Consider the following 27,473-nt stretch of genomic DNA (forward strand, 5'->3'; position numbering starts at 1 on the left):
GGCATAAATGCACACACTGACAGAGATAACTGTAAGGTCCAAATCCCATGGAAGAGAAGAGGCTGTGTCTCATCTTCCCTACCATGGTCCCCATAGTCAGGTGCCTTCATTCATGCAGAATGACCATGCAGGAAGTGTCTAGTAGCCCAGATGTTTTCCTGAGAACTTGGAATGAAGGCCCTTTACAGCTTGTTCGTTTGAACACATTAGCTCTCAAAAACGAAGAGGAAGAAAAAGCCTACCAGTTTATTTATTTATTTAAGGGGTCAATTCTGAATTAAAAACATGCTCATGAGGTACCACTACACAAAGTTAGGTCTAACCTCTCAATTTTAGCAGAAAGCATTTTGGGGGTTTTTTGTTTCATTTTTATCCCTGTAATCATGTTTTCCACTATCGAAGAAAAACTTTTTTCTATAGAAAGAAAACATAAAAGAAAACACCTGTTTGGCTTGCAGGAATTGGCCAGAGAGGCTGTTTTCCTTACAGGCCAAAAGCGACCTGCACGGGGCCCCTTTAAAAAAAAAGTCAGGATTTTTTTTTTTTTTTTTCCCTATTTCATGTGAGCATTGGCAGAAACTCTGACAAGCAGTTCTTCATATTTTATTATGTTCTTGTCTGGCAGAATCTCTGTCAGGCAAAAACCTTGTCAGCGGAAAACCTGTCGTAGGATCAGAGGAGACAAAAACAGGTGTCACAGAGGCAGTCAAAACTGAAGGGAAAAAAAGATTAGGCTAAAGAGAGAAAGGCAGACAATTACATTAATGCCATTGCTTTTATCTTATAGATGTGTGTTATTATCTCGGGGTGCTGAGTGCGCAATTGCCTCAAAGAAAAGTAGACAGGAGACAAGGGGAAACTTGATAGTTATTAACTGAAGAGGCAGTGTGTCAAAGCTGGATGGGGTTCAAAGTTTTGCAAAGGGATAAAAAAAAATCACAGACAGCAAGCAACGTCTGTGAACAAACTGTGGTTCTGCTTTCGGCTACATAAACCTAGTAGCAATCTAAATGTTTCAACTTGGAATCAGATCATAGACAGTAAAATTAATGAAAGTTTTCATTCAGACTTTTTTTAATAACATTTATCTTGTGTACATGCAACTGAAGTGCTGGAGGTTTTTTTTTGATCTGTTATAAAAATGTTATTAGAGCATGAGGCATGGTGAGGCATGAAGACATTTATCAGTTTAGTTGCTGTGTTGTTTGGGTTTGAATCACCTATTATCAACACACGTTTAATTTTAAATTGCTATTAAGAATCCTTTTCCTAAGTGTGAACATCTGTACATGCAAGCTGTAAATTAGAAGATCACATATGTGTCCCTCTGTCAGAGATTAAATGCATTTGGCAAATGATTTCCATTATTAGCTTTTAAATACAATGAAAGGCAGAAGGAAAAAATGGTTTTACCTATGAATCAGAATATGCTTTACTTATTCTTCTTCCATGATCTTTTGAAATCCACAGTGTCTTAGTGAACATTTCTCTTCTATCTGGATGAAATTGTGAAAGGGATGGCGACAAAAGTGGAAAAGAGATCACCAAAGGATGCCATGTTGTAGCTGGAATTTATACCTGGACTGATTCAGGAGTTCACCCACCCATATAAATGTTAATTTCCCATGCTCTCTGCACTTGTGCCAGGGGTGAATGGGATAATTTCCTACACCATGAAAACATTTTAACCTATCAGTAGACACTGGCAAGTTTTCCTGTCCTTAATCACCTTATAAGCATGATATTTTTGAGGAGCAATTTTTTCCAGTGACAAAATGCACCACATTACAACACAGTTACAGGTGGTATTAAATCTGCATCCTGAGGGAGGATGGCTTAAACCACCTCTTATGACTGCAGTAGTTTGCCTGTCCCTCGAGTATCTTAGTTGTTCATAAGCTACCTCCTGTTCTTGAAAGGATTTGTTACTTCTGTTGTTGATGGAAAAGAAGAAAATCTTGAACTCTGAAAATATCAAGCTGTTCATGTTCACCATTAAAACCAACAGCAAACTACAGTGTTCCGCATTGCCATTAGTAGTACTGTATCTGTTTCACCATACGTGACATGCTGTTGTTGCAATAGTGTTATGGAATCTTTCTATGTTGGTATCCTATATTTAATCTGTCTGCCAGTTTCAGTTTCTCTTGCTGCAGAAAGTGGCTCCAGTTATTTAGATTTAAAAAAATGTCTGGAAATCTCTCTGTTATTGTCTGGATGCAGACTACATAAAATTTCTTTTTAATTTTCCTATTGACCCTTGAACAAATCTAGTAATCTGGAAAGATAATGAAGTTTATAAAATTCTATATTGTCATGTGTATGTATGTATGTATGTACTCCGACTGTATCCCTCTTTGGTAAGTTAGAAAGCATGAAAGAAAATCTAGAGTGGGCCTATTGCAGAGCCCAGGTTTAAAACTCAAATGGAATGAGATACATAATGACCTGTAATTTGCAACTGACTGACTCTTCTCTGTGGCGTTCTGAGATACACAGCCAGGCAAATCAGCTGAGAGAAAGGGTTTCAGTAGACCTTTTCATCCTTCTCTAGGATACCTAAATATTTGTCTAGGACCAGGAAATTTGCAAGGTATGTGTATTTACAACTCAAACTACATTAAAATTAGGATATTTTAAATTCTTTTATGTTCAGTGAAGGCAAAATGTCATGCTTTTATTGTAGCTATTCAAAAAACAATGAGACTTCTGAAGTACAAAATTCATCACTGCATACTTGTATTTCTTTTCCTGAACAAAAATGGAATCCATGCCAAAGGATGGCTTTTAATTTGGTTGACTTTGTCCACTGCATGTTGGGAAGGAAGGAGTCTGAGCTCAATGAGTAAATTTGCGTTTACTGGCCACAGTATAGATGAGATGAGAGATTTTGTCTTTATTTTCTGTCTTTTGATAAATTGAACAAGTATTTGAGCCTTTTAATGTGTCTTTTGTACTTAATTTCCTTTGAATTACTCAGTCCCAAAACTCCAGTAAAATATAAATGAAGTAGATTTCCCCTCCCTGTTTTACTTTATTAAAAAACAAAACAAAACAAAACAAACCCGAAACCAACCACTCCCCCCCCCCCCCCCCCCCCCCCCCGCCAAAACCCCCACAAATGCAACATAAAAGTTCATTCATTAATTTGTTACAAATAGATCCAAAGGTTTTTTGCTGGAATTTTGCATAATAAGGATACTGCAGGCTGTAATGTGAAGATTGACATTGTATCAATTTCAAAGTTCTCTTTACAGTTCAGATTATACTGAGCAAAGTCTCTGTAAAATCTGGGGGATTTAATTTCACAAAGGTAAAGAGTGGATAAGCCAACATGGAGATGCTCAGGCTTGGCATTAGGAAGTGAACAGCTTTTCACTCACTCTAAGGTGAAGAATGTCATACTATCAGGGCAGTGCCAAGAATTAAATTGGGCTGTTAAAAGGTAGCCTCTTAGTTTAAGCAGCTAGCTGAACCCATCATAGTCATGTTTTCAGAAAAGATTGTGCAGGTTACAACAAAAAAAGTAACAAACATGTTAAGACTTTTCTGGGTGAACTTTTGAGGCCACTGAAAGTGTGAGAAGTATGAGTAATACCTCATGCTGCACCAGGAAGGGACTTTTAATGTGTGGTTTATGATGTTCCATCACTGATACCTTCTTTATAAGGACATATCTGTGTATGTCATTTTTCAGGTATGATAAAGCTCATTCTTTTATATAGCATGTTTCATCTTGAAGTCTCCTAAGCACTTATGAAATCATACATTGTCAACTATTTCCTTAGTAATATTTTTTAAAGAAATAAGATAATTTTTATAAATCATAATGAGAAGTTTCATTCTTTTGCCAAGTGCGAGGGGTTTCAATAGTCAATGATCAGGAAGAATTTCTCATGCTTACCATACTGTTATCTCTCATATGGGTGCAAGTGCATTCCCTTTCTCTTCATGTATCTTCTTTCTCTTTCCTCTTTTTTTTTTTTTCATCTGTAGCGTGAGGTCTATCTTTAATTTGCAAATGTTTTTACACACCCATGCAAAAATATATGCTTGTGTTATAAATTACACATTTCAGCACATATCCTGAGTTGTACTTCAAAAGAATACAATTCACTGCTTATTTGTTTATTACATAATGTGCAGAATAAGGTCACAAATCAAAATTGGAGATAATTTCACTGTCACTTGGAATGTTAATCCAACACTGGACTAACTCTTATTTGTGTGCATGTGTGTTTTGAGAAGAGGGTGTATTTAGGTAATATTGCTTGAAAACAAATGCTGCAGCTAAATGGAATAGTACAGGGTGTCTTGTGAAAAGGTCTGTATGCTGGTCAAAGAGTATGCTTAGTAATTTAAAAGGACCTTTTTTATTTCTTTTTTTACCTCTATTCCATCTCGGCATTTCCAAAGCTGTTATCCTCAGAGTGGTCATGTTACATGAAGTCAGTAAATCTCCACAGAGTTTTGTAATCTCATTCTAGCTATTGGTTTTATAGTCCACCCAATAGTCTTCAGATGAGGACATCTTATGTTTGTTCTGACGACTTGGGCCAAAGTAGAATCATGACCTTAAAATCTTCAGCAAGCCAAGTCCTCTTTAGCTGGAAGAACTTGCTTTTCCTCACTGCATGCATAGGGTTTACTGTTAACGAAAGAGAAACAGAAACAAATATGAAGATATATTAGAAATACAGTATGATGCAGTGATTAAAAAGCATTGAGTGTTCAGAAAATATTCATTCAGGTCTTGACTCTGGTATGAATTTGTGTAAACTTGGAGAAGCCAGTTAACCTCTTTGGACCCTTTTCTCATTATGTAAGACTGAAGATGGAAAACTCTAGGTGATCCAGATCTGCTTAATTATTTTTATAGTCTCGTAGGAGGTGTTACATCTATTAACGTTAATATTATTTACAGCATTCTTATTGCAAGTAACAGCAGCATTTTGTAAAAAATATTAATATTTTACTTTCTTTTACTCTTTCCAAATGGTCATTATGCCTCCCAGGTACATGTGTATACCTATCAGCACACATACAACACAGCCTGCACAGTAACAAAATAAATTTTCTAGGCTATTCTAGCTGAATACTTTGATGACACATGTGTCGTGGTAGTAGCAAAATAACTGTGTTACAAAAATATCATACATAAAAGAGGCAAAATAAAATGTAGGAAAGTATTTGACCTGTCTAAGCTTCAATCAAATCCCATTCATTAGACCTTGTAAATAAATCAGTCCCACATCATGAAGCTTATATAGCTGAAGTACTTGGGAAGAAGAGCTTTTGGAAGAGAAACCCCACCCTTCACATTCTGCAGTATAAATGTCCTATGGAGAGACATAGGACTGCAGTCCCTAGGCTTGCCAATTCCTTATCTTTTTTGAATGTTAAATTAATATTTAAAGCTATTTATTCAAAGTTGACTTAACCACTAGAATAGGAAAGATCAGACAAATCAGTTGCAAGAAATGAAGTATGAGGAAACCAGAACTCTTTGACAAAGTATTCCTTGGAGTAAACGTATTGAATGAAGCCAGCAAGTAAATGATAAGGGCCTTTGCGCTCTGGATGTAAGAAAGCAATTTATCAAGAGTACATGAACTCTCCAGTGACCATAAACCAAGAAGAAACCAAAGTACAGGAGAAGAAGTCCCTATAAAATTATTTTAAATGCTCAGAAAGTTTGGTTTAAAAAAAGCAGCAAGAAGCTTAGGTGCTGCAACATAGACCATAAAATGGAAAGAAAATTAAATTTAAACATTGATATGCAGTAAAGTGGTGATGTCATATGCAATTCCGTCATATTTATCTTCACAAGGGGATAAGGATTACCCTCATCCTGCAAACCTCCCCTCCCCTCACCTCTAAATTATTCATGTCACAGTGAATAACATGAAATTCACACAGAAGGGTAAAACAAACTAGCCAGCTCAAGTAGCAGTGAATTCACTATAGAATTTGTGGTAAATCGGGGACTAATTTTTAACATGTTTAAGAGTCTGGGGTTTAGGCTGTTATCTGTTTCCTTTTTTCCCTCTGGAGTTTATGTCTCAGACTTTTAACAGTCCAATTCTATAGTTTCAGTCTTGGTCGTCAGATAATAATACATTTTATGTAATTTCTTTTGAATTTGCAAGTATTCTAGTCTCTGGGGCTCAGCTGAGCACCCATCTGCTGTAGGAATTAAAGTTATTTGTGACCTTTGGACATGAGACCTGTTTCAGACTGCATCTGTGAAAAAGAATCACTTGGTGATGAGTGGTGTCCCTCAAGGGTCTATATTGGAATCAATACTGTTTAATATCTTCATCAATGACATAGTGGGATTGAGTGCACCCCAGCAAGTTTGCAGATGACACCAAGCTCAGTGGTGCGGTTGACACACCTGAGGGACAGGATGCCATTCAGAGGTACCTGGACAAGCTCAAGAAGTGGGCCTGTGTGAATCTCATGAGGTTCAACAAGGCCAAGTGCAAGGTCCTGCACCTGGGTTGGGGCAACCCCTGATATCAATACCAGCTGGGGTCTGAAGGAATCAAGAGCAGCCCTGCAGAGAAAGACTTGGGCCTACTGGTGGATTAAAAGCTGGACATGAGCTGGCAAGGTGCACTTGCAGCCCAGAAGGCCAACCGTATCCTGGGCTGCATCAAGAGAAGTGTGGCCAGCAAGTCAAGGGAGGTGATTTTCCCCCTGTGCTCTGGGGAGACCCCAGACATAGCACATCCAGCTCTGGAGTCCTCAGTACAAGATAGACATGGATTTATTGGAGCGGGTCCAGAGGAGGGCCACAAAAATTGTCAGAGGGGTGGAGCACCTCTGCTATGAGGACAAGCCGAGAGTTGGGGTTGTTCAGCCTGGAGAAGAGAAGGCTCTGAGGAGACCTTATTGCAGCCTTTCAATACTTAAAGAGGGCTTATAAAAAAGGACAGACTTTTTAATAGGGCCTATAGCAATAGGACAAGGAGTAATGATTTTAAACTAAAAGAGGGTAGATTTAGACTAGATACAAGGAACAAATTTTTTATGATGAGGGTGATGAAACACTGATCCAGAGAGTTGTAGATGCCCCATACCTGGAAACATTCAAGGTCAGGTTGGATGGGGCGCTGAGCAGCATGATCTAGTTGAAGATGCCCCTGCTTATTGCAGGGGGTTGGGCTAGATGGCCTTTAAATATCCCTTCCAACCCGAACTATTCTGTTATTCTATAATCCTATGAATCGTCCAGGTGATGATGTTAGGAAAATAAGTGCATCTGCCAAATTCAATATGTTTAGATAATTCTTTGGGATTCTTTTATTTTCTTTCCTTTAGCTCTTCTCTTATACTTAACCCCTTTTCTTTCAGCCTTGGACAAGCTTAGTACTCAGCACCTCTATCACCCAACCCAAGTGGAGATTGTGCAGTCCAACGTTGTGTTTGACATCAGCAGCCTGATGCTCTACGGTACTCAGGCTGTGCCTGTGAGACTGAAGATACTACTTGACCGACTCTTCAGTGTACTGAAGCAAGAGGAGGTGTTGCATATTCTGCATGGCTTAGGCTGGACACTTCGAGACTATGTTCGAGGCTACATCCTTCAGGTAGGAAATAAAGCAAAGCATGTTTCCAAACCCAGTTAACTGAATTTTTTTTTGGTACAGTGACTGTGCACCTAAAGAGTTAGAAGGATATGAAGTAAATTCAGTGTGGCATGTTGAAGACTAATGATGGTGTTGGCAAAATAAAATATTCAATTTTTTCCTAAGCTAAAAAAATGCAGGTTCCTTAGTACTGTAGTATTTGTTTGTACTTGCTTACGCTTATTGTAGGAAATACCTTAAATACTGCAAATACTGAGGTTAGCTAGCTGCAAGCCTGATTTGTCCATCAAAGGCAACTGGCAAGTTTTCAAGGGCTACTGTTTGACTTAAGAAACTAAGATCTAAGTCAGCAGCTCCTTCATCTTTTCTTTCTTTCTTTAGCAAGATATCTAATAAGAGGTAGATAAAATGGGGGTTGTGATCACGGTTGTGTTGGGAAGTATTACATCCCAGTGTAATATATAGACAAGAAAATCCTGTTTGTAAGGCCATTTTAAAAAGGTACCTTTAAATAAACTGTTACATGCAGATTGGTTAAGATAAGATAAGCAAACAAAACATAAAATAAGTAAAAAAAAAATTTAAAAAAGAGAGGCTTGCTTTATGAGTATGGTCATGAATATGTATGGTTGCTTATCTGAAGAATTTCATCATCTCTTGGGTTCCAAAGAGAATTACTACATTTTATAAGACTGTTTCTGATTAAGAATCCAATACCACATGCTTCTGAGTTTTCTTAATTGTTACTGACTTTCTGGGAGCTCTGCCTCATCTAGAAGTCATCCAATTATTGAAGTGGACAGACCTGAAAAACTTCGAAAATTCTAGTTTATGATTTATTTCTTTACTTTCTTAGGCAATGATAGCATCCTTGGTACTATACAGAAAATATGGGAATCTTTATTCCTGCTCTGAGGAAATCTGACTGTATTTTTAAATTCCTCTTCAATTTTCTGTCCATGTGAAAGAATCGCGTTAGCCTTACGTAATTCTATGGAAACCTTCATATTTGTTGTTCTTAAATATTTTCTTAAATGCTCTGTACACAGATTATACACAGATTTTCACAGAAAAGGGTTCTGAGTTGTAGAACAGTTCTAGAGAAAGAGTAATAAAAAGACTTTTGCTTTAATAATGAGATCCTCTTATTCTTATTAGGCTATATACAGAATAGACCTCTAATTCTTTTAGGATTCTCTCAGACATCTATTTGGTACAAGCTATATGTTACACACGTTCAAATACAATATAATAATTTTTTTCACTAATTACTAGTCTAAAACTTACATGTAAGTATATATTCATTATATTTATACAGTAGATATCTATAATGGTGTATGGTATATATGTGTGGATACATATTTATAGATATGATATATAATTTAGATAGATATCTACAGAGATATGTACTGCATCATATTTTAGATTCCTGGATTCTGAATGCTACTGATTAAGTGGGCTGAAGAAATATGAATTGCAAAGGAGTACACATAAAAAAGTGCATAATTTCTGTGGTATAACATTAGAAAATTGCTGTTTACTAAATGCAATTAATAGCTAAGCGTAATATATTACAAGCATAGAATGTAATTCAGCGTCCCTTACAGACAAGAAGACTGATTGAAATCGGTAGCTTTCTTGTTCTAAAGGTCATAGAATCAGGCTTGTATTGGTTTTGTTTTAATTATCTGTTGGAATTATCTTAGTATATGCAAGAATGGCTTGTAATATAATTACATAGAGGTTTATACAGAGCTAGACTGACCTATGCAACTGAGTGGTGTAAAGGCCTATAATACACCATTAGGTCAGAGTTCAGTTTTTCTGGCTAAAACTCAGTCTCATTGTAGCCCTCAAGGCATGAATGTTACCATTGCTACATTCAACAACAGTATATTGAATATTATGTTGGTTAAAGGAGAACAATTATCAATGAGAGTTAATGGCAGCCGTTACAGCCTTGCCACATATTGACTTGGTTACAGCTCAGCTGTGGATTGTGTTCGTGCATGAATGAAGATCTCTGATGGGTGTGGTCGAGCCTGCCTGTTAGTTTAGCTCTCTGATTTCAAAGAATCACAGGTTGGTCAAGGTTGAAGGGAGGTCATCTTGTCCAACCCCCTCTGATCAAGCAGGGCCACCTAGAGCTGGCTGCTGAGGACCGTGTCCAGACAGCTTTTGAATAGCTCAAAGGATAGACACTCCACAATCTCTCTGGACAAAATATGTATTTTGTTTCCATTAAAGCTAGGAAGCTCAGTATATGGCAGAAAGGGAAAGTGCTTAGTAAAACTTGTATGAAGAGAAATCTTAGGAAAATTTATCAAATTTATGATAATAAAAAATTCTTGTTTGAAAAGAAACCAAGTTGTGTGGCGAGGTTGACACGCTGGAGGGAAGGGATACCATCCAGAGGGACCTTGACGGGCTGGAGGGGTGGGCTCAGGCCAGCCTCATGAAGTTCAATAAGGCCAACTGCAAGGTCCTGCACCTGGGTCAGGGCAATCCCAAGCACAAATACAGGCTGGGCTATGAGTGGATTGAGAGCAGCCCTGCGAAGAAGGACTTGAGCCTGCTGGTGGATGACAGGATGAACATGAGCCAACAGTGTGCACTTGCAGCCCAGAAGGCCAACCGTATCCTGGGCTGCATCAAAAGTAGCGTGGCCAGCAGATCGAGGGAGGTGATTCTGCCCCTCTGCTCTGGTGAGACCCCGCCTCCAGTACTGCGTCCATCTCTGGAGCCCCAAACACAAGAAAGACATGGACCTCTTGGAGCGAGTCCGGAGGAGGGCCTCCAAGATGATCAGAGGGTTGGAACACCTTTCCTATGAGGACAGGCTGAGAGAGTTGGGCTTGTTCAGCCTGGAGCAGAGAAGGCTCTGAGGAGACCTTGTAGCAGCCTTCCAGTACCTGAAGGGAGCCTACAAGAAGGCTAAGGAGGGACTTTTTACAAGGGTCTGCAGTGACAGGACGAGGTGTAATGTTTGGAAGCTGGGAGAGGGCAAGTTTAGACTAGATACAAGGAAGAAGTTCTTCGCCCTGAGGGTGATGAGGCACTGGAACAGGTTGCCTAAGGAAGTTGTGGCTGCCTCCTCCCTGGCAGTGTTCAAGGCCAGGTTGGATGGAGCCTTGAGCAACCTGGTCTAGTGGGAGGTGCCCCTGCCACGGCAGGGGGGTTGGAACTAGATGATCTTTGAGGTCCCTTCCAACCCAAACCATTCTATGGTTCTATGAAAAGTAACTCTGTTGCAGCTATCTGATAAAAAGGAAAAAAGGATTATGCAGGGAAATTTGAAAGGAAATGTGTAGTAATACTAGAACAGTAGAAGTGCATAGAGGGGAGAACTACAGGTAATGTCTGCTTTGAGCAAAAGCTGTTGTTCCGTGAAGTCCATCATCATAGAATTGGAACTCTTCATAGAATTGTTTGAGGCTTTCAAACTCAGCTTTTGCATACAAAAAGCTTCCGATGAAATGGCATGAGCATCCTGTAGGAGAACCAACAGTATCAAGTACTGAAAGAAATCATCCAGAATATCACAGAGCTGTGAGATTGTTAGTACGCTGTCATGCAGTGAATTCAGAAACATTTGACTCTCAGTCTGGAAGTATAGCTCCGTTTAACTTGTTTGTGCAAAACTGTCTGAGTTATAACCTAGTCCAGTCAATGCTAGTAAGGTTACCATATATTTATACATACATATTGTACATCAAATACACGAATATATATCTCTACGAAAAGGTAAATTTTCTATAATGCTGTAGTTAGAGAAGCGTAAACCAGTAAACTAACTTGTTTGTCTCTAATAAAAATAATATTTTAAACTTGTAACTTGACGAAATGATGGATGCCACTGTTTGGTGTGAAAAAGGAATAATTGAGAAAAAAAAAAAAAAAAGAAAGATTAGTAGTTTTGGGAACACTTGCTCAGAAATACACGATTTATTTGGAACATGCAGACTCTGTACCCTAAGTGTCTTCTGCAAGGCCTAAGAGAAGTACCAGAATAGGGAATGGGAATGGTTATGACAGATTCCAGAATACTTAATCCTAGTTCAAGTTCCAGTGTTCACCAATTAACCGCAGTGCAAAAGATTTGTGAGGCTGGTACAAAATTGGAGTCTCATGCCTTGCGAAGGTCTGAGACATCAATCTGTGCTGAATTTCCCCTGAATCATGATCGAAGTGTTAAAATATTTATATTTTCCCTAAATGGAGGGGTTTTTGAGGGGAAAAAAAAGAAATCTTAGGGTAAATATATCCACTCAAAATCAATTATTTCCGTATTGCCAGTTATTTTCTTTTCTGTTCAAGATCCGTAAAGAAACCCTTCTTCCCATGAAAAAAGAAAATACTTTTTCTCAGTAACTTTTGAGAAAAACGTCACTGTTTGCTCCACTTGAGAAACAAGAGGAAACCAGTGCCTCTCTCTAGTTGTATATTAGTGCTGTAGGGTGGGTGGGATTATTTGTAATACCCTCATTTTGACTGATAATGTTTCTAAATACCAAATTAAAAAGCAGTAGGCAGAGAAAAATGCAGTATTTATTGCTTCATTCAGTGGATACATTAATGGAGCACAGGAAGCAAAGGAACCCTGGAGCCAGCAGAGGTAATGTGATACCCCACCTTTCACATTTGGGCACAGTCACAACATTGCCAGTAACGGCTGAAAGGCATTAAGACCTGGCAAGATTTCTCTGGCCTCTGTGCAATAAACCTGGTTTCTCGTGAATAGATACCTATCTCTGAAATGTCAGTGAGTGACATTTTGGTCAGCAGTCTCATCAGATTGCTCACACGATTAAAGTTTTAGAGGAGCAGTTGTTCTCTCATTTTAGAAGTGATCCTCAAAAAAATCTTACTGCATAGGAAGACTTTTTGGACTCTGTCTGCTCCATGGGCATCCAGAGTGCTTCAGTTTCTAGGCTTGTTTATCCAGTACCTATCTCAAGGAACTAAGTTATTGTATTTGGTGTGGAGCTGTTAGTGAACCTGTAGGTTTTCTCCTTGGGAACAGCCAGTACAATCACTGTCATTACATGATGGGAAATTATTCTGTCAACAGCAGTAGCTGTTTTGGGTCAGACTCTGCACCTGCTGCTCAAAGACATGTGATTGTTGATTTGGGTGAAGTTACTTTTGCTGTAATGAACAGCTCAGCTGTGAGTAAGTCTCCACCCCTGGTTTGGTTACAGCTGTGCTGAGTGAGGAGGTAACTTTGCCAGCTGTCCACCTCTGTTCCACCACTGCAGAATACTTTACCCCACCCATTTGCTAGTGTAACTACATGTATAATCACTCCCTAGCCAGATTCCCTCTAAACAAGCCAGGTTAGAAAAATGCTCCTGCTAAACATGTACAAGTTAACTCTGAGTATTCTGAGAGGAAAGGGCCAGTAGCAGTTAACAGCTGAGGCATTCAGCTTTTATACTGGTCCAGCTGCAGACAACAGGACACGTGACCACAACTTAGAGGCCATAAACTGACTCTTTGCAAATAATGATTGTTTTGTGTAACAGCTCAACACTTTTTCAACTGTTTTGTGATCAGATAGTTGTGTTACTTTAGTGTAAAAGAGGAAAATAAATATTACCTTTACAGTACAATGAGAGAAGCAGAGACACAAAACAGAACATTGGCAGAATCAGAAAAAGGAGCTAGACCTAGGATTCCCATCCTTACCATCGTTCCCTCGAAAAAAGTAGATTGTAGTCAGTAGCACATAGGCAACATCTTGGCTACCAGACTCTCTAGTGCCACTCGCAGCTATAAGAAATTTAAAAAAAAAAAAAAAAAAAATCCCCCCAAAACCAAAATCAAAACTAAAGCGAGGTGGAAAAGTATGGGTATTTTCTTGGCCCGAAAGGTGACTGACTTACAAAAGTTTGTACACTGGACAGTGCATGGGGAATCACTGATCCTAAATGAAGGTCTTTTCCATGGCAATGTCAATGCTGAGAACTGATCAAATTAAAAATTATTAGATATAATTTTCTGCTATGGGAAGACTGGAAATAGGAGTATGATGCTTTTCCTGCTTCTATGGTTTCACTGTCATGACTGCTAATTTTAAAAGTAAGAAAAAAAACTCTGAAATTAATGACATCCTCTGCCGCTGGTGACTTTTGTGTTTCTTTGCCCACAAATCATCAGCGCAATCCCTACTTTATGAATTTAATTAACTCTTCAGATTATGACCACTATGGACTGTGGTTTATTCTCCCATTGCTGTGTTGGTTCTGTAGGGCTAAAGCAACTGCTGAGCAAGAACTGTTTGAGTCACTGGTAAGTCAGCTAAGAGTAAACTCTCAGAAGGTATACATTGCAGAGGGAAATTTAGACTTTTTTTTTCAAAAGGCAACATCCCAATAACTACAAAAAAACCCTCGTTCAAATTGGGAAATACATAGTGCAGGTTAAATAATTCAGTTCTGAGATCTTTAAAGAACAAATGGTTATATGTGTAGACAAATTACGTGTTTGCGTATTTTGATGTTATATTTGATGGATAGTTTCTCAAATTTTTGTAAAACATAGTTGCTTGTGGTAGAATGGGTTGGTTTCATTTGCTGTCCTATTTTACTACAACTAGATTGTTCATGCACACCATTCTTACATCCAGATTAGGTCAAGAGATTTAGGGAGAGACCAAAGAAAGAAATTTAAGCATCTTTAATAATACTCTTAATTTCTTTTCTGTTCTTTCTCTGAGTAATCCCTTAGCACCTCATCCCTTCTAAACAGGTGAAATATTAACCATATGCACAGATGGAAATTGCTGTACTGTTCTTAAAATTAAATATTACCCACCATTGGCTTGTCTTTGGAGGATTTCAGGAAAACATGGGTTCTGTTGCTATCTGACTGCTTTTAGCGACTTTAGAGCTTTCCCAACTGTAATTTGCCTCCTTTTAAGATGTTTGAACTTTTGCTACAGAGCCCAAGTGCAAGGGCTATTTAATTAAACAGCTTGTGAAACAGCGTCCATTGCTCAAACATAAGGAACATTAGAAAGAAAACAAACGTCAGCTCTTGAGGATATCACCTGTTCCAAGGTAGACAAGTGGTGTCAGGTCATTGTAGTGATGATATTATAGTTTCATTTCAATGTAGTCTGCTATCTATAATCACAAGTCATGTGAAGTTTCTGTCACCTTTTTTTTCCCCGATGGCATCAGTTGATTTACTGTTGTTTTCTTTCATAACAAGAACACCTTAGTGCTATCCTATGTTATTTGTAATAAAGAAAATCAAGAGAAATGGGCAATCAAACTATGATGGGGGGCGAGGGAGTTTAGCCTTGCAACCCAGTGAAAGTTTTGTGATGATTATGCACCATTAATACAATAAAAATGGCTTCTGTATGTGAAGGTTGTGCATTTATTTGTTACTGCTCTAACTCCTTATTGGTCTGTTTGTCAGTTTCTTAATTAATACTTTGCACTTGTTTAGCTGTGACCACTGGAAGATTTCTGTGAATTTTAAGAAGCAGTCACTTAACTCAGTCTTTCCATGTCTCTATGAGTAAGGTTAAGAAGTTTATCTGGTAAAGACTGTAACAAAGCCAAAGTACAACCGAAGTCTTTCACATACAAGCTTGTATTCCCCACAATAACTGCCATCCACGTTTAATTACTTGATAATGAAGGGGGAGTTACCCTTTTACAGGTTTATTTACTTTTTTCAGCTTTCTTAGATACCCTTCTGTCTTGTGTTTTCTGTTCCCCCTTGTAATTATTGTTAATACTCATATGTGTTCTTTTGTTCTAACATTATTTTTCAGCAGTGGCCCTCAGAGTGGCCTACTCTCCCAGTACAGATAGGATTTAATTCTGAGTCTCTTTACTATGTACCCTGCCTATTTATTGTTCTCTTGATGGCCTGTTCCCTCCTCCCTCTCTTTCCACTCCAACTTACTTATTCTTGTTGTCATTGCCTCCCCCGCACCTTTTTCTTGCTTATCTTCCCTTCTTCAGCCTCACCTCAGTTTCACTGCACCTCCTTCTCTGATTTTGCCTCTTTAGCACAAAGAGATGAAAAGGATCTGTTAGATGATATGTCCATCTCCTGAGTTTTCCATTCCTCCCACAGCATCACTGCATGCTAATACTTTCAGCTGTGATCATCTGGAAGAGTTTCTCTTATCCCACATGAGTCAGTTTATCATGGCTCCCCTGCACTTCTGCTATGCCTCTTGCTCTTTTGTATTTGTCTTCGTTGTACTAAGCTAGGAGTGACTATCCTATCTCTATGGTAAACAGAGGATAAAAAAAGCTCAGATAAACCTTTAAGGACTGAAGAGGAAGATGGGAAACAGAGCGCAACTGCTGAGCCAGAGGGAAGCATTGTTGTGTGTTTGAGCAAAGCAGTGCCACTTGTTCTACAGTGTGAAGTACTTTCAGATTTTCTCTGTATCTGCACTAACTTGCCTAACGTCTTCCTGCTGGTTTTGATGCCGTACCTCTAATAGTAGCACTACCCATCACGCTACTGCTACATGACTCTATTTATCACAACTGTTAAGCACTTGAACAGGGAAAGAATGAAAATGAAGTCCAAAGAGGTTGATGGCACTTCTGAATGCCACCAGGACAAGTTACGTGACAACAGATGTCTCGGTAACATGCAAAGATCGTTCAGATTTCCAGAATATGTGCAGCTGGAGAGCTGTGCTATTGCTGCTCTGTGGCTTGCATCTTGCAAGGGTAATGAAGCAGAGGGCTGTGTAACCCCTGGTGATCAACAGCAGTATATATGATGCTAGTTCTTAATGACTACTATGAAATAGTCAGCTGTTATAACCATAGCGTTTCACATGGCCCAGAAATGCAAAGATGGCCTTTTTAATGGCAAACATTTTTGGCTGTGGAAGACCAAAAGGAAAAAAAAAGGGGGGATGGTGGGGCGGGGAGAGAGAGAGAGAGACTTTTGTGTAGCTGTGTTTCTCCTACCTGGAATGCGTACTGTTTACAATACTGGGGGTGAAAAGCTGTGATCCCACTGACTGACATAGTTTCACACAGCTGGGCACAGCTACTGGGATGCAGACCATAGAAATGGCTGTTACTGAAGGTCTGTCAGGCATATGCCAGGACCATGTGTGCTTGCTTTTTAAAATTGAGCTGAAAATCTCTTCACCTGCCAAGGCCTGAGTTCATGGTCCTGTGTTTCTCTTGTGATAGTTGATGAAATCACAAACACCTAAAACAAAGTGGGGGATGAAGGAGGTGGGAGGATAGTTCACTCCGTAGGCTGTTTTAGGTGTGAGTGATGCCATTGAGCATTGCAGGAGAAACAGAGTTCTGAACTTGGGTCTTGGCAGGTAAGCCAAGGAGGAAACTATTTCCAGCTTTCTTGCTTCAGAATATGTTTCAATTTCTATTAACCATTTATGATCACAGAAGTTTTTTCATGAAATATATATACATGTGTGTGTATATATATGCACATACTTAAATAATCTATACATTTTATTTATATTTCTAATAGATTGTGATAATTGGGTGTGTGTCTGTAACAAAAGTCTCTGTTTTTGAGAATGATTCCCTGTGGTTGAGGGGAAGGGAAAGAATGGCTTTCCTCCTAGCCTGGAAAATCGCTTTTCTTGTCAACAATGCCATGTTGAAGCCTCTCCCAGAATGTATCCTGCACTATGTCAAATAATTATGACCACTGAGTTGAGGACAGGATCTTGGGCTTTCTGTCCATGTCAATTTTCTTGTAACAAATGCAGTGACCTGTTATAAAATAAAGAAAATAAAATCGCATAAAGCTATTGATAGAAGAGAAATTGTGTGCATGTGGAGGGGAGCAAGTTGTGCCAAGAATCCGAGGAATTAGCATCATTCTTCTCACAAAATAAAGCTCAGAGATTAGAACTTCTGCTTTTTATAGACTACTGTCTTCACAGAGGACCTCAGGCTGAATTCAAATCATGGTCCTGGAGGTGATAGGGTTGTGATATTAACCATTCAGCTACACATCAATGGAGATTAACTCAATTAGACAGTACGGAGTCCAGACCATGACACTTTAATGGATTTAAGACTTTTCCCAGTTTAGACACCTCTTGCCCTTGGTTTAGGGGTGGTTTTGATTGTCTGTGTGTCAGCACTGGCTTCAGGCACTTATGAAATTTAGGCTCACAGACACTTAGGAATCAGGAAGGGCCACAGAGAATCAAACTTGTCATGTGTCCAGCATCAGTTGATTTCTGCTTTTCTTGAAGTCCAAGGGATCTCAAGGGGACTTTTTTTCCTCACAGCACTGATCTTTCAATGAGGTGCTAGTGCCTGTCCTGAGCAATAATAAGGAATAACAGTGAAGTGTGAGTGACTCTTATTAGGAGGGGTAAATGTCATTAGCACTTACTGTTGCCTTCTAGGCAGTAAGAGCACAGCGTTGAATGTAGACAGATAATCCCCTTTTACTTATCAAGGTACATTTTGAACCTAATGAAGATGAACTCTTATATTTTAATTAAGAAATTTACTTTTCATTCCTGTGCTGAAATATCTTCTACGATTTGATTGTCATTTTGCTCCATGACCTAGAATTTTGAATACTTAACTTGAAGGCAGGAAACATGCATTATTCTACTGGCTCTAATATATTAACTTGCTACACGAGTCCTTTGTGCTTCAGCTGAATATCTGTCCTCTCCCATGGCTTTTACAAAATGTTCTAATCATCCCAATTAATACTTGGATGTTGTTAATTAATGTTTATGAAGTGCTTTGAGATCCTCTAATGAAATAGAATGTGTAATTATGATTGTTCTTTAGTCAAATTCTGAAACATCACCACCACTGGAACAGTAGTTTCAGTAAATATTTTTTTAATAATCTTTTTAGCACATGGAAGAGGAAGAATTTGTTTTGTTCTAACCTTTTATAGTAGGGGAAAATATGCCTGTTTATATCCAGTCTTGCTGGATTCTTTGTGGTGAATCTTGCCAGAATTGCACCCCGAAGTCTTACATTCCTTCTGCTGGAAAGGGTGTGGAAACCTGTGTTACTGACTGGCAGTCGTCCTGCAGAGAAGGAAGTCACTTGTAGGGCAGGTCGATTTTTAAGACTGCTGGCCCTGCATATATCAGCTTGCTGGGTTTTGTTTGTAGTTGTGTGGCTTGCCTAGTGATGTTAATATGGTAATAGAGTTAACATCATTACATTTTTATCCATGCAGTCTGGATATTGGATGTCTTTAACTTATGTCCAAGTTGACGTATGGTGCTGACAAATAGGAATAAAGGAAATGAGCCTGCTTGTCAGGTTGCTTGCAACTTAGCTTATCTTGCACTGGGCTTTCCATTAGAACAGAATGGTTCTCAAACTATTTGGAAATAGCTTGGACAATGCCTGGGCAACTTACTTGGCTCAGCTAGCTCAATGAGTGCTTGCTGAATGGCTTTGGAGAAGGATAGACAGTATTGGAAAAGGATAGACAGTATAGGTACATCAACACATTAATATGAAGTAGTTCAGTATTACTAGTCTCAAACATTTGAAGGTCATAAATTCAGATTCTGAATATTGGGGAATTGGTTTAAAAGATTAGATTTAGTATAATTCATTTTTGCTTTCTATTTTATACTGGAGAAATTTAGGTTTGTATTTTCAAGCAGCTTCTTTCTGGTTTTGAAACCTACCGTAAAAACAATGAAAAATGAAGACATCTTTAGATAAAAAAAGAAAATCAACACAATAACTCCAGGAAACAGATACAGTAAAAAAAAAAAGCAAGCAAGTTATAATATCAAGATTTCTTTGTAAAATTGCAAGAATTGGCTATTCTGCACTAGTGTTCCCAAGTACTAAATAAAACAATCTGAATATGTAATGTTTCATTCCACAAATTTTTTTTTGTCCAACCCATCTCTTTTAGAAAGAATTCCATAAAATAAAATTAAATTTAGTTTCAGAGAATTTAACTAATACTAATTCAGTTACTTTCCATGTGTGACCTGGTTTCCTCTTGATAGGAGTATTTCAAACAGTACCATAGGATTCAAAACAGAGCTCTTCTCTCCCCTTTGTAGGCTCATAGAGTTATGAGGTAATGGATATAAGACTCAGGACATCCATTTTCTGCCACGCTGAAGGCAGAGATATGTTCTTGGGAGAAAAAGTGAGGAATTAATGTCTGTAGCAGATTGCTCACACAACTGTGTTTGTTGGGAGGCTGCAGAGAACATGGGTGTTACAGGATGTAAGAAGCTGTTCTGGGACAGCTGACTAGCAGAGGTGGCAATAGCAGCTATTTATGATGTACATACCGTCTCTGACCTGGTCACTTCCAGCCTTTGTTCGGAGGCTGTGAACTGAGGAGCCTGTGTTGTCCCAACCGCATACAACTAGCAAGTTGCATGTACATAATGAGCTTAAGATGCGTCTTGAAAGGTAAGTTTCTCATAATGCCTAGTTGTATATATTCTTAGAGCCTGGTACTTGGTATGTTATGAACTGAACTGCCCTATAGCCCTGTGTATATTTCAGTGTGCTAATTTTGTTACTGTGTTATAGTGCAGTATTATTTCATGTAGTATTAATACGAACTGGAGGTCTGTGTGTGGTTACCATCTCATGATTTCGTTGCGATTACTGAGATATGGTGGGACAGCTCGCGTGATTGGAACGCTGTCATGGACAGCTATGTACTCTTCAGGAAAGACAGGCCAGCAAGGTGAGGTGGAGGAGTAGCTCTTCATGTGAGAGAGCACCTGGAGTGTATTGAGGTCTACTTAGGGGGTGATGATGAGCGAGTTGAGAGCTTATGAGTAAGAATAAGGGGGCAGGATAAGATGGGAGACATTGTTGTGGGAGTTTACTATAGCCACCCGGTCAGGATGAGGAGGTAGATAAAGTCTTCTACAGACAGCTGGAAGCAGCTTCACAATCAGTGAAGTCAGTATTAGGGCCTATCTTATTCAATATATTCATCAGTGACCTAGATGAAGGCACAGAGTGTGTCCTCAGCAAATTTCCTGACAATATGAAGCTGGGAGGCATGGCTGTTACAGCGGAAGGCTGTGCTGCCATTCAGTGAGACCTGGACAGGCTGGAGTTGTCCCAACAGGCTGGGCGGAGAGAAACCTCATGAGGTTCAATAAGGGCAAGTGTAGGGTCCTGCACCTGGGGAGGAATAACCCCATGCACCAGTACAGGCTGGGGATCGACCTGCTGGAGAGCAGCTCTGTGGAGAAGGACCTGGGATTTCTGGTGGACAGAAGGTTAACCATGAGCCATCAATGTGCCCTTGTGGCCAAGAAGGCCAATGGTATCCTGGGGTGCATTAAGAAGAATGTGGCCAGCAGGTCCAGGGAGGTTCTCCTCCCCTTCTACTCTGCCCTGGTGAGGCCACATCTGGAATGCTGTGTCCAGTTCTGGGCTCCTCAGTTCAAGAAAGACAGGGAGCTACTGGAGAGTCCAGTGGAGGGCTACTAAGATGATGAGGGGACAGGAGCATCTCTCTGATGAGGAAAGGCTGAGAAACCTGGAGCTCTTTAGCCTGGAGAAGAGAAGACTGAGACGGGACCTTATCAATGCTTATAAATACCTAAGGGTGGGTGTCAAGAGGATGGGGTCAGGCTCTTTTCAGTGGTGCCCAGCGACAGGACAAGGGGCAATGGGCACAAACTGGAGCACAGGAAGTTCTGCCTGAACATGAGGAAAAAATTCTTTCCTTTGAGGGTGACAGAACACTGGAACAGGCTGCCAGGGAGGTTTTGGAGTCTCCTTCTCTGGAGATATTGAAAACCTGGCTGGACATGATCCTGTGCAACCTGCTGTAGGTGAAACCTGCATTAGCAGGGGCTTGGGCTAGATGATCTCCAGAGACCCCTTCCAACCCCTACCATTCTGTGATACTGTGATTAATACTGTCCTATAACAATTATTAAATGTAAGGTTTATTCTGGTGGTTAAAAGCGTATCTGTTCAGCTGGAATGAAGAGTTCACCCTCTCATTGGGTCAATGCAAACATTTTTCTTAGGCATGGAGACATTGTGACATAAGTAACCTTAGCTTTAGACTTTTCCCAGAGTCACAGAAATAATAAAATATTTTTTTCAAAGTTTTTTTTAATTTTGGTTTTAGGGTTTTTTTTGGTGAGTAGTAACCTGCAGGATCAAATAGATAATGAAAACATAGTACATAGCACGGAACTGCTTGTTATGTCAATGTTAAGATTTGTTTGGAGCAGGATAAAAATGTCTGTGCAATAGAAAGTTTTATGGGCTTTGAAGCACTTGTGAGAATTTAAATGTCAAACCAGTTTGAGGTGCTTCGGAAGTGCTTCAAACTGAAAATTTGAAATGAAAGTATACATATATTCCCATGTCTGAATAATAGCTTTGTAACGTAGTATGAATTTCCAATACTAGTCACACCAGACATTAGACGTGTGCCTGTAAGGCTTTCCCCTGTCACCAGCCTCCTTTATGTTGTACTACTTTGTAAGTCGCTCTCTAAGGTACTCACATTCACTTCGGCATGTTTACCCTCAGTTCGTAAAAGATAATTGTACTGAAATTTCAGCAGTTACTGAACTGTACAAAAGTCCTTGGTTTTTTATCTAGCTATTCAAAGAAACAGGACTTGTATGACAGTGCTTTGTACAACCATTTCAGCTTTGTTCAGGAGACAGGAAGGAAGGCACTGCAAATACATGAAGTCTCTGTATGTGTATGTGGCCTGGTAGTGGAGAGAGACACTGTTAGTTCCTATACTGAAAAAGCAACACTCATCCCTTTTGAGGCACCAAAGAAACTATAGTAGAGAGACAGGGGGAAAGGTTATAAAAATGCAAACCAAAGGAGTTCTTAGCTTACTGGACACTAGAGACATAAAGCCATAGGGAGGCAAATTTTGTTACTCAGAGAACCGCTCAGTCAGTGTCAGAAAGTGGGTCCTGATTCAGCAACGTGTATAAGCATCTACTCGACTTTAAACAATTAATGCCCTTGACTTCAACAGGGATCTACTCACATGTTTGATGTTAAGCATATGCTTGTATATTTTTCTGAATTGGGGCTTCAATGAAGGTATGTATGTCAGCTTGGTCAGCTGAGGTCACACAACAGTTCCCTTCCTGTAAGCATTGCACTTTAGTTGAAAAGGATTGAATAGTAGGTTGTGAGAACTGTATGTTCTCACATGTTTCAGTTAAAAATTGTAGGTTTCTAAAGATTCTTTCTTTATTGTTAATTGTTTTCTCTGGGGTAGACTCCATGTCTCTCTGCACTGGCATTTATTACATCTTTAAAAACCAGGCCACAAGCCATGGATCATTTGTGCCATGTTTTGCACATGGAGACATGAAGCAGAGTCTCATCGTGAGGTCTCCAAGTCAGTTTTGTCATGTCCATGAAGATCAGAGCCTGACTAAAGTAAGTTCTTAACTTCTTTGGTCCAGCTTACAGCTCTTTCTTTCCTGCCCCAAGCAGGTGGTTTTTGGGGTAGGTAGAAGAAATAATCAGTGAGCACAAGGTCCTTGCCCACCTGGCCACCCCCTCCGCAGTGTGTGTGGGTCAGGTATGGGTAGCTGCTGCATCCCGATTCCTTTTCCTTCTAGCTGGGTGCCTGCAGACCGCCCTAGAACACAGCTCTTTGGCTTTGGCTGCGCAGGGAGCTAGGACTTTACCAGTGTGCTGAGTTGATTACATAGTATGTACAAATTAAGAGATGAGATTGTCTTCACTTTGAAACCTGTGGACATAATTTACCAAATACCCTCTGTGAAAAAGAGGAGAAGGTTTGCAAAAGTGGTTGAACTACTTGTTAATACATGACTGACTGAGGTAATGTGAAGAACACAGTACAGCTAGGGATCAAATATAGGGAAGGGAAGAGTCTTTAAATGTATTTCCAACAGACATTAGCATGTTTAGAAACGAGCCTTCCTTCCTGGTATCCTGGACTTTTATTGCTATTGGCAGCTTGTCCTTTGTTTCACTCAAGAATTTATAATGAATCCATAAAAAACAAATAGTACTGCATTTTGTTTGGAGGAAAATGAGACTTCTGCTTTAGTGGATGGACTCGCTGTGTGGAGTTGTAAAGAATAAAATGTTCAGTGTATGTTATGTATAGTCCTTGGAATATTAATTCTGACCCGGTTACATGGTAAATAATGTTGACTGATATAAAATAAACACATGCATGGTTTGCACCATATGTTTTAAAATAATTTTTTGTAGCTTAGTTTGTTTGTTTGTTTTTGCTGAAATATAGCTGACAGATCTTTGAAGTTACCCTTTTTAAACATACAATTGTTTGAAAGTAAGTTACAGTTTTATTTTTGAGCATGGTAGCAGCAGGCACTGATATCTCCTTGCAAACTTGACTATCAAAATCTTCCAGATTCGTAGACCTACCCCTGAAGAAACAGTAAAGAAATTAACATATCAGTTTTTGTAATATGACTACAAGAAAGAAAATCTTCATTTAGAGGCAGACTGCGGTATTAATTTTAGAAGTGCCTTACTTTACAAGCAGTAGAATCACTTGTGCAGTAAGGCACTGTTTAGTTGAAATGGAGATATCAAAACTAAGCTGACTTTCTTCAGTCTAAATTCCATGCTTTTTGACAGTTAAGCGTAGTGAATTAACTTTTTAAATTTCACTCTTTGTGAAATTTGACTTATGTTTCCTCTGCCTTTAGCCCAGCTCCTCGAGCATGTGTCTGTTTAAGCAAAAATAAGTTTTAAAATAGGCGGGAAGGGGAAACAAGGATTTAGTAATATCTGGGGATATCAGTGCAGGTACAGAATTTTCAGAAGGCTACTAATGCCAAATCCCACCTATATTTAGTTCCTGAATCTCTCACTGTACCTTTGAAAATAACGTTATGACTGCTTGGTTGTATGAAAAGCAGTTTCCTCAGTGCATAGTATTTAATAAAAATACTTTAATGGCCAATTGTTAAGATAAAATGTAACAGTCTCACTCAACTTTGGCTATATATTTAAATATTGATTCACAGTGTGAGAAGTTCAGACACTGAGGAATCATGCCAGTTCTTCATGAGAACCAGAATGAAGCAGATGAGGAAAAATAATTAAGTCTTATAAAAAGCACAAAGCAAGTTATGAGTAAGCTTGGCTAATATCCATCCCCAACACACAGACACACACATAAACACATGGACATGCACATGTGCGTGCGCACACACAGAGGGCCATTTGCGTTTTAGTGATGTTCGCTTTGGAATTCCTGGACTGAAAGATTTGGACCAAATCCTGCAGTTACAGTGATGAGTCAGTTTGTGTCCTTACATCTTAAAGCTTCAGAAGCTTTTTGAAGTGTGAACCTTTTCTGGCTCACATATCTCCTTCCAGAGCTTGCAAGAGCACAATACCCCTATGGCAAAAAAATGAGAAGTGGCAGTAATCATAGATATAAACAGTTTCTTCCCTCCACCTTGGAGGAACCTGGCTGTTACTGACTAGCCCTCTTTTTTTCACTACCATTTTGCAATCTGTTTGAGACTGCATTTCCAGAAAAACTTAATTTGGAGCATAAGCATTTAGTTTGTTACCTTTTCTCGCCATCCTTTTTTTTTTTTTTTTAAGATTAGCTATTTGACACATTTTGTTGGAGGTCAAAAGTGTCTCTTTCTGATCAGAAATCTAGTGCAGAGATTCCTAGCCTATGTGTTATGGAAGCCTAGAATTCAGTGGAGCACCTGCTTTTTGTCTTGGCACCTGGCTGGTCTTACTGGTATTCAGTTAAATACTACTGCATTGAATTGTTTCTCAGTTTTTCTCTTCTATATAAGCAGCTAATGCAGAGAAGTATCTTTGCAATGCGATAGGAATGGGCTCAGAAACAGTTTCTTTCAGGATGATGTTCACATTATGAAAACATTTCCAAAATCCTGATGGGGGGTTTGCTTGACTTTTGTTGGTTTGGGGTTTTTTTTGGTGTTTGGTTGTTTTTTTTTTCCCCTGCTTCTCTTAGTGCAGGATTGTACAAGAGAAAGAAATTTGAAAGATTTTTGTCCAGCCCACTTTTAATACATTCAGTAGTGCACTGCTTCATTCCTTTGGGAAAAATTGGGCAACTGTATTATTGTAGGTATGGTAAGAACATTATATTATAAGCTTAACAATGTGGCTTTCGGACTTGGGAGGGGGCTGGAGACAGAAACTGTCTCCACAATAGAAATATATTATTTCTCATATCAAAAGAAAACTTCTTCAAAAACATTTCCTTTGCTTATTATATTTTTCCTCCCATTTATTCTTGTCAGTACAGGACACATTCAGCATCTGTTCTCTTGCAAAAGCCCTCAGGAAAAATTAAAAAGCTGTTCTTGCAAATTCATCATTATTATTAAGAACCATAATTCACCTCATGGTTATCTCAGCCCTTCTCTAGCTCTTATCTGCACTCTGTGATGACATTGCCTTCTTGAGCAAGGCATCGCTCCAGCCTCGTCTCATCTCTCCCACCTTAATTTGTAACGATGCGTTGCAGTTTGGTGACAGGCAGTTGTTCGTGCTTGAATAACCCAAGATTTGAATTCTACAGTTTGTGGCATCCATGTAATGCTTAGCAGTGGGTACAGCTGTTAACTATTCGCTTATAAATAATCTTTTTCGCCTCTCAACCTGTCTCCCAGGTAGTGTACCTGTCACCATTAATAACTCATCGGTAGCTCCCCAGTGATATGGCCCATCACTTGTCATTCACAGTGGAGCACTGCTCTGGCCTGCTATTGAAGCTCACACAAGCTCCTTCAGCTATTCACTCATCCCAGCAGCTGCGCTGTTTCATGTTCCTGACTTGCGGGAAGTTGCTCTGATGAATTCCACTGTTAGGTGACTCAGTTGTCCCCTCTCATCGCTGGCTGTGTGCCAAGCCTTGCCTTTGGGAAGTATAATGTTGTCTGCTCCAGACAGTGAGATAGTTACAAATTGTTTTAAGTCAGCTCTCATCCAGCCACATTGATTTCACTGGAAGTGTAACCCTAGAGTTTGTTTGGACCAGTATATGTAGCAATTCTGTGCACACATCTATTTAATACTAAAAAGTTTGTCTTACTGTTTGTTTTTACTGTGGCAGTAGCCTCAGTGATGTACATGCTTCAGAAATCAGAACAAAAAGAAAACCAAGACTCTGTATTGATTTCTGTTTGAGCATGGGAAGGGGAGGGAAGACAGAAGTGACTTTGGTTGCCACCTTGCTATAACAGATTAGTTTTTTACTCCATTACTCTGCATAACAGAATAGTTGTCCCTTCTCTTCCAGTGATGTGCTTCCTTTCCTAAGGAGCCCTGGCTGGGTTATTTATTGTTACCGGATCCTCTTGCTTGGTAGGAACTTACTGTAAGTATGGTGGACCTTTGGCAGGAGGTCATTCAGAGTCAAGGGAATAAAGAGACAGGTCTCATGAACAAAGATAGTTCTTTGGAGAGTCGCTCTAAAATGAAGTGATACATAGGTAGCTGCTATATTAGTTTTTTGTAGCTGTTGGATTTAGACAGCTTCTGCTTTAGCTATTTCCTGAGTAGGAACTGGGGCGAAGTAACTTGCACTATTTAACAACTTTATTTACATTTGGTTTGAACACTAAGCTTGAATTAATTGCTCATGTAAAGGTTTTCTGGGTGTCTTTCTAACAAGTCAGTGAGAATCAGAACTTTTCTGCAGGAATGACACTACAGGAATGGCACTGCAGGAATGCCCTGAAGAAGGCATTACTGGGAGAAAGTGCCTGTGCTGAGTTTGTTTGGATGATGAGTAAATAGCAACTCCAAGAGGCAGACGTCCCATGCAAAAAGATCTGAAGGTCAAATAGCCTCTCCAAGCTCTTTGTAAAACTCTATACCACTGATTGTACGGAGGGACATCGTTAATGGATATGCA

General features: G+C 39.3%; 1 protein-coding gene across 1 annotated transcript in view; it reads left to right on the plus strand.

The window, feature by feature from the left end:
* The window catches only part of BNC2 (basonuclin zinc finger protein 2), a 235,956-nt gene that overhangs the window by 128,649 nt on the left and 79,834 nt on the right, over positions 1-27,473 (plus strand). Inside the window, exon 3 of the mRNA XM_086479791.1 lies at positions 7,360-7,595. Within this exon, the coding sequence (XP_086335917.1) occupies positions 7,360-7,595 (236 nt within the window). The remainder of the gene's footprint in view (positions 1-7,359; positions 7,596-27,473) is intronic.

The sequence above is a fragment of the Leptosomus discolor genome, chromosome Z, assembly GCF_034619465.1.
Source record: "Leptosomus discolor isolate bLepDis1 chromosome Z, bLepDis1.hap2, whole genome shotgun sequence".
In the NCBI taxonomy this organism is placed as follows: Eukaryota; Metazoa; Chordata; class Aves; order Leptosomiformes; family Leptosomidae; genus Leptosomus; species Leptosomus discolor.